General features: G+C 49.0%; 1 protein-coding gene across 2 annotated transcripts in view; it reads right to left on the bottom strand.

The window, feature by feature from the left end:
* Positions 1-1,068: 1,068 nt before the first annotated feature.
* LOC144799382 (uncharacterized) overlaps positions 1,069-11,605 on the bottom strand; it is a 67,615-nt gene continuing 57,078 nt past the window's right edge. Inside the window, exons 1-2 of one of the 2 annotated variants that reach the window (XM_078670680.1) lie at positions 9,816-10,033; positions 1,069-2,746 (exon numbers count right to left, since the gene is read on the bottom strand). In XM_078670680.1, the coding sequence (XP_078526806.1) occupies positions 1,494-2,561 (1,068 nt within the window). In that variant the 5' untranslated portion in view covers positions 2,562-2,746; positions 9,816-10,033 and the 3' untranslated portion in view covers positions 1,069-1,493. Of the gene's footprint in view, positions 2,747-9,815; positions 10,034-11,605 lie in introns of those variants that run through there. The other variant, XM_078670673.1, reaches the window with a different exon arrangement.

Genomic DNA, 11,605 nt, shown 5'->3' with positions numbered 1-11,605 from the left:
TGTGCATGAGAAACTGCACAGGGAATGGGCATTCAAAGTGACATATATATAACACAAAAATCCTTTGGTCTATAATAGAGGTGTGTTCTAGAAGTAACAGACTATGTTTAAGTATCAATTCTCCATAGGGGAGAAATCCCTTTAGGACGATTACCCTCACTCACCATAGGTGACATGCTTCATCATTTGGGTATCTCCTCCCAGTGGAAAAACCTAGTTCCACTGAGGGCTACAACCCCCTCACTGTGAGGAAGGAGCTCAGAGATGTTTTGATATAGAAGCTGCTACACTCTCTGGGATCCTAAAGTCCTGTGGTGAATGAGGTTAGATGCCAAAACTGCAGCGCAAAGAAAATAAAAAATGTGATTTTAAAACTACCTAGTGACAGCAAAAATGATCTAACCTTATTAGCTTGCTCTCTCTGGTAGGGATAAAAAGTAGTGCAAACAGCAGTATGGAAATTAGACTGCTGGTTCTCAACACACGGTCAACATGTGTCAGCCCCTCTGATCTACAGGAGTATCCGGGCTATCGTCAGGACCAGAAAATATATATACAAAGCTGCTGCTAGAGAGAAAAAACGCAAATGTGCATAAACAATATTGTGTACTAAAGATACTAGACCAATGCTCCAGTGAATTCTTTTCGTAATACTGGAAATACCCAATTTGATGGATATATAAAACCTCACCTCAACCTGGCGGCAGCTCAGGGAAGAGGGCCCCACTCTATCCGTCGGTACCCTGTCGCGGACTGAGGCTGCATCCGGAGGTTTGCTGTCAGTAGGTAGTTATAAAATTAAATTTTTTCTTTTCTTTGCGCTGCAGTTTTGACATCTAACCTCATTCACCATAGGACTTTAGTTTCCCAGAGAGTGTAGCAGCTTCTATATCAAAACATCCCTGAGCTCTTCCCTCACAGTGAGGGGTTTGTAGCCCTCAGTGAAACTAGGTTTTTCCACTGTGAGGAGATACCCAAATGATGAAGCATGTCACTTATGGTGAGTGAGGATAATCGTCCTAAAGGGATTTCTCCCCTATAGAGAATTAATACTTAAACATAGTCTGTTACTTCTAGCACACACAAGTATTATAGACCCAAGGATTTTTTGTGTTATATATTTGAATAAGAAGGGGATTTTTTTATTGCATGTCTCAAAAATGTAGTCCCTTGGACCCTCCACTCTTTGTCTTTGTTGTTACTCATTCAAAGTGACAAACAGCAAGGCCATTGGCCAGTCCATAGTGCAAAGTAGGTACATGTGTACACGAGAAACTTCACAGGAAATGGGCATCCAAAGTGATAAACAGCAAGGCCATTGGCCAGTACAAATTAGAAAAAAGTATGTGTGTGCATCAGAAACTGCACAGGGAATGGCCATCCAAAGTGATAAACGGCAAGGCCATTGGCCAGTACAAAGTAGAAAAAAGTACATGTGTGCATGAGAAACTGCACAGGGTGGCTGCTTGTCTGGGCCAGTTGGAGGACTGGACCTAGAAGAGAGGACCAGCTGAGGTAGAGGCATCAGTGATGATGTGAGCCGGAGGGCTGCTTGGACCGCATGGCATGGTGGCACGGGGAGGCGGAGACATGCTGCCGTGAGACAGTGTGTGAGGGTAAATGTGGAGGGCTGCCTCTCCACTTCTTGGGGATTTGATAGCCAGGAATTGTCTTGGTAGGAGTAGGAAGTGGGGTGGGCACAACAGGCACACTCTCCACCAAAGGTGCATCCGGTGCAGGTGGTGGCCCTCCCTGTGGGGATATGCTGGATCTGGTGGTACGCTTGGCCTGGCCTTGCCTTTTTCCATCCTTTGTCGACCAGGTAAACCTCCCACATTGCCCTCCTGTCCCGGATTCACAGGGGTGTGGATGGGAGTTGAGGTTGTGGATGAATCTGCCTTAGAGGGCTGTTTCTGCAGACTCTTTGCAGGCACAAGCTTCACAGCAGGCACAGCAACTGTTTGTTTGTCTTTGGGAGCAGGTTTGGGGATGGGAGTGTCCTCGGATGGGGCTGATTGTGATGCATGTGAGCCTGAGGCCTGTTTCATTGCCTGATGCGCCTGAGTGTCACCTGAAGGGTTTTTGCCTTTGCGCTCCTGTGTGACTGTTATTTGTTTTGGGGATGGTGTCTGCGCGCTGGGCTGCTTGGAGTGTTGCTGTTGTGCACTGCTTATGGCGTACTTGGAGTCTGAGGGCTCTGGTGTGTGGTCACTTTCGTCAGATGTTGCCACTGGCAGGGTGGTTGCTGAAGGGACTGGAGCTGGATTCTGAGCCTGTGACAGCTGAATGGCTGCCGTCACTATGGAGAACAAAGACTGGACAGTTCTGTGTAGCCCACCAATGTCAGAATGAATGCCCTCCATGAAGGCAACTACCTGTGCAAACTTCTTATCATGAACCTGGAAGGCATTCAGGAGAGCAGCCTGACCCACACACAGCTGGCGCAAAAGGCCCACTGCCTCAACACTGAGGCCAGCAGGGGAGACAGGGGCAGGGGCAGCGGTGCCAGGGGGGAAGGACACTCTACCCTTCTTACTCCCACTCCCTGTGCCCGCCAACATCGAGGAGTTACCGCTGGCGTTAGATGACGTTGAGGTTGGTGTTTCTGGGCGTGATTCTTCAAGGGTAGACCTGTCCCCATCCGCGGCACTGGTCACATCAGTGTCAGTGAGCTCATGTGTAGCAGTTGTGCAAGATGCCTCACCACTGGTGTCCGTCCCCTGTCCTTCTGTTCCCTCGGTAAATGCTGCAATAGACAAAGACGTAGGTTCAGTTTAGTGCCATATTCACAAACATCATATGCAAGCAAAGCACAAAACTAGATTATGATAACCCCATGTTGCACGACACCCTGTGCAGTCTGCATGTGCAACCTTAATGCAAAAATCAGAAGATGCATGTTAACATGCATACTTGGCATTAATGGCTTGCCCGTGCCTCCATGTAACCTAACATACAGATTCCAGTAAGCATACCGGCGTGCCTGTAGGTGAGAAAGATGTACATTTCAACATGTTGTCAGGGTCACCTATGAAGTTACTTTCAGGGGACAACACAGATACTGACTCAAAAATGTCCTTTTACAATGGCCATGAGTTACAGATGTCCACCATGTTGTACTTTGAAGCACAACAACTGTTGCACATTGGTGTCAGATGTGTAGTTCTCACAATTTCGAGGTCAGGCACTGCAAACATCGACGAAAGCACATTAAGATGAGGCACACTGCTGTACACTGCTCGGTGACGTCCTTGACCCCTAATGCAGCCGATGCCATAAGGCCACATCTCAGCATGCAATGTCAAGGGCCATTACATTAAGCACATGAGAAAGTACATGTAGCGTAAATGTATGACAGCTGCACTCAACACAGAGGCCACTTACATGCCATTGCATCACACTTTGGACATTACAGAGCTCTGCACTGACTTAGGGTTGGGATACATGCAGTCACTCACATCCAAAGTCACACTTCGCAGAATACTCACCCCCACCTTGTTGCTGATGGGCCCTCAAACGTCCATCCTACTGTGCTGATTTATCCTCTGTATCCCGCCCTGTTCCATCGCGGCTGGTGCCGTTTGCGTGGAGGGTGAGGCGAGCCGCCATCTTGGGTGGGGCTGGACCGGATCTAGTGGTCTAGTTCTCCCGGGAGTCAGGCTACAAAACCAATGTGTATACAGGAGCGCAGCGGACGAGCGCAGCGGGCGCGACGAATGCGTGCCAAAGTCGCGCACAAGTCAAGCCCGTCTGCGCCCGTCCGCGGCAGACCGGGGCCTGGGGCCAGAATCCCTGGTCAAAATTACACATATTCCTCCCTAGACTTGCTACAACTTAGACCTTCAGACAGTGCGGGACCCGCCCTACCCGCGTATGTCCTAAAGCGTGCCGCCACCTATGGCATCTTGAACCCCGAGCTTATGGCTGATAAACCCACGCGCCCCAACTCTTCTATTCTTCCTTTATGCCTGACTCTGAGACGACTTTTAAATGTTATTATTGAAACACCAGATCCATGGTAAAACACCATATGGACATATTTTTCTTGCTTCAGGCGGAGCAACCTGATCTTTTACTCCTCACAGAGACTTGGCTCAATGCAGACTCCTTGCCCGATATTTTAGCAGCAGTTCCTTCTAACTACTATATCCTGCATGTGAATAGACCTGCTGACAAAAGGGGTGGGGGAGTTGCTGCGATCATTCATAATACTCATAAATTTTCTCTTCTACCGTCTCTTGATCTCGTAGGATCTGATAACATGACCTTTAAAATGGACACTAACAGCGGATCTCTACTTATGATCCTCATTTACCGCCCCCCTCAAAGTATGCCCACATTTGCGGCATCTTTAGCAGAACATCTTGCCCCTTTAATAATTAATCACAAGAAAATCGTGTTGCTGGGCGATTTTAATCTTTGGTTGAACTCTACTGAGTTGGATACTCAGGCAGCTGCGCTGAAGGAGACCCTACTAGATATGAATCTTATCCAACAGATACATCTCCCTACCCATGAAAAAGGGCACAGCCTTGATCAAATTTGGTCACAGAACATTCCCTTGGCTATTAATTCCATTACTCCCTGCATCTGGTCGGACCACTTTCTGATTCATTTTTCTATCACCATCGCAAAGAGTAGAAAGCAGCCGTTTCAGAAAGGAGGGAAAGTCAGAATATGGAAGAATGTTGACATCACTGCCTTTCTCGACACCTTAACTTCATCCCTTCCCCCATTAGATCAGGATATTGAAGGGATTGAAGAAGCCTTTTCCAGCTGGCTACATCAGGCAGCTGATGCACATGCCCCTTGTTCCAATTTTCCCCGCTCCCGCCCCAATGACGCTCACAGGTGGTTTACACCTTATCTGAAAGCTTTAAAACTTGAAGTTCGTCAAAAGGAGCGGAAGTGGCGAACAGCGTACTTAGAACTAGACAAAGCCAATTATTGTAGGGCCCGAAAGGACTATCAGAAACTTATCCAGAAACACAAAACTGACTATTTTTCGGAAAAAATCCTTAATTCACACAATAAATCAAGAGAATTGTTTAACATCGTGGAAAGTCTTAGTGGCAGTGACAGAACTTCTCCACATGTGGCCCCCACTCAGGACCTCTGCAACTCATTAAACACTTTTTTCTTTAATAAAATTTGCACTATAAAACAAAGTATCCTCACTACTCTGTCTCCCTCCCCTCTGGTTGACACCTATTACAATCCTTCAACTTTGGAATCTTTTCCCCTTATTGACGACGCCAGTTTATCTAAGCTTTTTGTCAAGGTCAAATCAGGCTCCCCTGATGATATTTGCCCCCCACATATCTTGAGAGAAGTGGGAACTACTATTCCCGAGGGCATGCTTTCCATGCTGAATGGATCTCTCTCGCAGGGTAGAGTTCCTGACAACTTCAAAAAAGCCCTCCTCATTCCCCTGATAAAAAAAGTCGGAGCTAACCCGCTGGACCCGCTTAACTATAGGCCCATATCATTGCTGCCTTACTGTGCCAAATTACTGGAGGCTCATGTCTGTGACAGTATTTCCAAATTTATGGAAGAATCAAAGTATCTTGCACCCAATCAGGCAGGTTTTCGCCCTTGTCACTCAACTGAAGCAGTTATTCTTTCGGTGCAGAATACTTTGAGGCGGAATGCTGATGAGGGGATCCACCAGGCTTTGGTGCTACTGGACCTATCGGCTGCGTTCGACACGGTTGACTATACCATCCTGGTCAACCGTGTCGAGCAGGCAGGTCTAAGGGGCCCTGCACTGAGCTGGATTCGCTCATTCATCACTGGCCGCACTCAATCTGTTAGACTGGGTTCTTTCACAGCTCCCACTATACCTACCATCTGTGGAGTACCTCAGGGCTCATCTTTGTCACCTCTGCTATTTAATTTATACCTACGCCCCCTTTTGTATTCTCTCAGGAAAGCTAGAGTCACCATCTTCAACTATGCAGATGACTTGCAGCTCATCTTCCCTTTAAACACCAAGGACTCAGTGGAAGAGTTTCAAAACACCATGTCTCATATCCTGAGTTGGATGAGCTGCAGTCATCTGAAACTCAACCCAGGCAAGACTGAATTGGTCTTGCCTGGGCAGAGTGTACTTAGTTGGAATCCTAGCTTCTGGCCATCCAGCATGGGAGCCCCTCCGTCTAAGTCATCTTCAGTTAAGAGCTTAGGAATCTTTATCAGTGAGTATCTCTTCCTGAAAAGGCAGGTTGGTGCAGTTGTGTCATCTAGCTTTTTCCAACTGAAGAAAATTAAGAAAATTGCCTGCTTTTTCTCCCTGGCGGCCCTCACACAGATTGTCATCTCCCTGGTTCTGTCTAGATTAGACTTCTCCAACAGCCTCTATCTTGGGCTCCAGGCTGGAGAGCTAAAGCGCCTCCAGCTGGTTCAGAACCAGGCAGCCAGACTTATTCTGAACCTATCAAAAAGGCAGTCTGGGGGGGAGGAGCCAAGATGGCGGCGGAGACGGACGTGTAGTCGCCCGGCTCCCCGAGCCTGTGATTCCTGCACAAATATCCTGACCTCGCTCCTGCCATAGCGCTACTGCGGGAGGACGAGTGAAACGCGCTGTTGCCGGGGGTGTTTCTCCGGTGTCCCTATCTGCCCGCCAGCCAGTAACATCGAGGTGCTGGCTCGATCGCCATTGCCGAGCCCTGGCACCGGACCCCGTGTTGGTCTCGTTCGGCCGGAGACGGCTTGCTCTCCTGTGGGCTGACCATCGAATAACTCTGCCATCCCTTCCCCGCCAACCTGGTGGCTGAGACGGCGCCTGCATTAGCCCCCCCCAATGGACGGTGTGCGTTGACCGATTGTGGGTTTACATTGCCGTCCCTTCTCAGTGCGGCGCCGAGGTGAGTCGCGCTTCTCCTCTCCTGGCTGGCGCGGACCTGGCTGCTCGGCTCGCTTCTGTGCTTCTTCCTGTTGGAGCCCGCGCGAAGGGGACTCCTATGTGTTATCGCTCGCCGGTGGCTGGCCCGAGTTACACTGAAAACACGTCTACACTGTCCAGGAAGGGATTCGCCGAGGGGAACAGTGAGCTCATTGTGGTGCTTAACATGGCGGCCGCTCCATTTACGGAACTGGCGGACGGCGTCTAGGCTCCCGACTGGACTGCCCCGCACTGCCTCGCGAGGACTGTGGAACAAGTTGGTGCGCCCAGGATTATGGATGTGATAGATCACCAGCCCGAGTTCACCTATGCCTCCGTTGTTGCCGCGCTTTCTGACCTAAGGGCGGACTGGCACGAGTTTTTTCAAGCGCTTGGAGCGAAGCTGGATGAAGCCGTTATCGGATTGGGGGGTGCATTGGCTGTCGGCTCTTCTTGTTGCACCTCTCAGCCCCTTATTTGCATTGAAAGCGATACATTGTTTCCGCGGAACTGTGTAATGGGACAGCTTTCTCGCAGTGACTACTCAAACGGACCGTCGCCAGCTTATCCGGTTGAGGTTACATTGTTTCCCATCCTGCCACAGCTTACGCAGTCGGATACTGTAACTCTGAGATTGTGCAAGACTCCGCTGGCACTGCAACTGCTCTCGCTGACTGTGAATGTCACGCATGATCCGCCCTCAGTTTCTTATTTTTTGCAACAACGGGCTGAACTTGGTACAGTGTGTTTTTGGTTTGCCATCGATGTATGGGTCAGGCGGGGTCCATTTTATGCTTGGAGATCTTTGACTTGCAGGGGGCGGCCATCTTCCCATTTTGTCTATGCAGGGGCGGGACCTTCTCCGGGGCCATGTTCAGGGGGACGATTGAGATCGGGGGGGCTCCTGAGATCGGGACAGGGTTAGACGGGTTCCTGGTTGTAATACTTTCTTGCCAGGTGGGGATTTGGGTTGGAATGTTGTACGTACTGACTGCTTGTATTGTATGTATGGTGTAGCTTGTTTTCCCCCATCTGTCTCTATTATTGCTAGTGGTAGTTCTGTTCTACAATCATGGCGTCCTCCGAGATATTGTGACCTTTGTTATTGGCACAGTCGGCACCATATACTGGCTACCCTGATAAATTGTGGGCTATCGGCTCCGCCACGTTCTCTTTGGTTCCTGTCTCCTGATCATGGAAGTTTATTGTGCCATGGGGGCTGTTTGTTTAGGGTAGCGTCCTTCTTGCTCTCCTTTGTCTACGTCCTCACTAAGGCGGCCATCTTGTCCCTTTGTTCCGACTGGGGCGGGCTTCTGCTGGGCGTCATGGTGTAGTGGTCGCTCGCGACCTGATTTGCGCTGGAGATCTCCGGGGGTTCACTTTTGTTAGACTAGCTGGTACGATTTTGAACTGTACTGCCTCTCTGGCGTGTGTAATGATTATAGCTCCCCCCACATTTGTTCTGCTAATGGTGTCTATCCTGGTATTTTTGCACATGGGGTGGGACTGTGCTTATCCTGCTATTGCCCTTATGGACGGGGTGATCATTCCGGTACTGACTCGGGGACCCGGATGTTTCTGATTCACTTCTCCTTTTGGTAGTGTATTTCTCAATATTCTTGTTTCATTCGGTAAAGGGGGCTTTATATGGCTGGGGGACCGGGTGTCTTGTTAGTGATAGGGCTCCTCCCCCGTTTCCTTTCTCTTTTGGGAGGGGTGGAATAGCTTGCTCTTTTCTTCCTCCCGATACTTCAAGTGTGAACATCTTTCTTTTCTTATCTTTTCTCCTTTCTCTCTTCTTCTTATTCTATATTTCGGGTTCTTTACTGGGCGACAGGCACTTTGCCGGGGGGGGGGTAGGCCGTAGCCTCCGGATTGTTGTAGGGTGGGGGGGTAGATTTAGTTTTCCTCTTTTAGTTTCTATGGGCCTTATTTCTCTAATTTCTGTGCTTTCTTGTTCTGTTTTCTGTTCTGAGTCTGCAATAGGGGTTGGTAGGGAGCGGGTGGCGCTGAGGGTGGTGCGTAAAAGTGGACTGCATCTACTGTTGTTTTGTATGGTACTGCCATATTGACGGGGTGTTCTTCCTAATGTTGTTCTTATTGATGCCGCCTGCTCATGTTATGAAGCTACTGTCTGGACTCGGTTCTCCTTGACTCTATTCTTTACTGATTTATAATTCAATCGGAACTTTAGAAATTTAACCTTCAATGCTCCTTCTCCTTGGCGGCATAACTCCATTCAATGTACCTGTTACTAATTGCTGCTATCTTGCCTGATGCCGCTGTAGAACCACATTGCTCGCACCTGTGCTTAAAAGTCCCGTGGCCGGCCTGATGGTTGTAGGCCCGTATATGTTCTCTTTTCGTGCACAATAAAGGTTTTCAAAAAAAAAAAAAAAAAAAAAAGGCAGTCTGTTAGATCAGGGTTAAAACAGCTACACTGGTTCACTGGTTGCCTGTCGAGCAACGGGTAGCTTTTAAAACAGGGTGTATTCTATTCAAGTCTCTACATGACTCTGGCCCTCTATTCATTAGAGATCTATTCAATAGATACAATCCTTCCTGTAATCTCCGGTCCATTCACAAATCCCTTCTGATCGTCCCTTCTTACAAGAGGAAGCGTCTCGGAGGTTGCTGCTTTGACCATCTTGCAGCTACCTTCTGGAATTCTCTTCCCCTTCAATTAAAACTGAGCGATAATATCCTCAGTTTTAGACACTCCCTTAAAACCTGGCTTTTTTCCCAGGCGTTCTGCTGAGCCGCCTTATCTCTGCTTTTAATTGGCGCGCTGTGTTCCTTTCTATAGCGCCATGAAGCCCCCGGGCGTACGAGCGCTTAATAAATGCATATTAACATTAACATTAACATTCAGCGCTGGCTGTATCACTGCCAAGAAGTGGGCCATTATTGGTGTCATGCTCCTGCGGGCCACCTTCCAGTCTGAGGGAGCAGCCTCAGCGCCATCTCTGCCACGTTTTTGCTCAGCCGACAGATGTCATCCCACCTCTTGTGACAGTGTGTGTGCCGTCGGTTGGAGACACCCAGAACCCGCACCTTGCGTGCAATAGCCCTCCATAAGGCCTTACACTGGTGGACTTTAACCTACAGGCATGGGAGACAAGAGCAGGAAATTTCAGTGACACTGGGTTATGTACCCACTTTGTCTCGGTACATAAGCATGCACATACTTAGAACAGCTATTCAGATATGTTTAGCAGAGGCCATACAGCATGACATGTAATACATTAGCATCAGATAATCATATATACATTCTTGCAGTTATGAGGATGGATACAGTACCTGGCCATCACCTACACATGCAGAATGCCAGCACAGAAAGCAATGTGAAGAAGGCCCACATATGCAATGCAGTTTGTGAGGGAGCAAGACATACATTACATTGGAAATGATGTGTTGGGTCACACTCACTGTGTCCAACACTACACACCCCTCAATGTCCTTGGCCCGTGAATGGCTCACTGTGACATGGAGGTCACATTTAAGGTCATGATCTTACATTCTCACACCCTTCTCACAAGGTCTGTTTTGTGCTATTCACAGTCCTAAGGTAGCTCATTGATGAATAGGGTGGCAGACAACACATATGTCTCACTCTGTCCATTCAGTGATGGGTCACTGTCAAATTGGTCAGTAACTGTGCAGGCCAGGGGGGCTCACACTGAGGTTATACGTGGGCCACTGAACAGTCACATGCATGTACAATATGAGAGAGCAAACAGTGCCTACACATGCGAGTCAGTACACATAATGAAAAGAATGAAAGGAAGATGTTTCAGAGGTACAGCAGACTGCTGTGTCATAGGTGAATTTCCACCAAGAGTGTCACCCTCAGGTATTTCACTCTTGTGCATAATGCTTATATAAAAGTTAAACACACTTCCACCAGCTGGGAGATGGAGGGCTGTTTGGGGGGGAACAATAGTTTCATATGCATAGCTCTGTCATTTAGTTGCTCGATAGGTAGCACCCTCCTCCGTAGCCACGGAGGGAGGAGAGATGAATCCAGTGTCGGGCTTTCTATAGACTTATCACAAGACCACAAACGACAAAAAATCCACAATACTCTACTTCAAATGGTAGAATTAGCTTAGTTCTCATTAGATCTTAAAATGCGACACTTTGAGTCAATGTACCTTAAGATGTGACACGCAGGGCAACGAAAGTGTTGCAAGAAAGGTGATGCGGTAGTCCCTGGCACGCAAGGATGGTGACGCGTCGAAGATCTGGTGCAAATAAATAAAGATGGTGCTTTCTCCTTGATGCGACGCGCTTCCCGGTGATGCGGCGGCGTCTGCTGCGACGTCGATCATCTCCCCCGGCGATGCGAGATGCTTGACACCATGTGAGTTGGGGAGGCCCTGCAACACGCTTCCCAGTGATGCAGCGGCGTCTGCTCCTCTCTCCTGGCAATGCGAGTTGCATCCACAACGATGCGAGCAGCGACAGGCCCTGTGACACTCTTCCTGGTGATGCGGCGACTTATGCTGCGACGTCGATCCTCTTCTCTAGGCGATGAGCCGTGACAGGCCCTGCGACACGCTTCTCGGAGATGCGGCGGCATCTGATGCGACGTCGATCCTCTACTCCTACGACAGGCTTCCCGGTGATGCGGTGGCGTCTTCTGCGACATCGATCCTCTCCTCCGGCGATGAGAGGTACTTCGTGTTGTGAAGCAGCAGCGGCAGTTCTGCGACACGCTTC

Source organism: Lissotriton helveticus, chromosome 1_2 (genome assembly GCF_964261635.1).
Source record: "Lissotriton helveticus chromosome 1_2, aLisHel1.1, whole genome shotgun sequence".
Taxonomy (NCBI): domain Eukaryota; kingdom Metazoa; phylum Chordata; class Amphibia; order Caudata; family Salamandridae; genus Lissotriton; species Lissotriton helveticus.
Note: the sequence above shows the minus strand (reverse complement) of the source record. Positions and strands in the feature narration are given on the sequence as shown.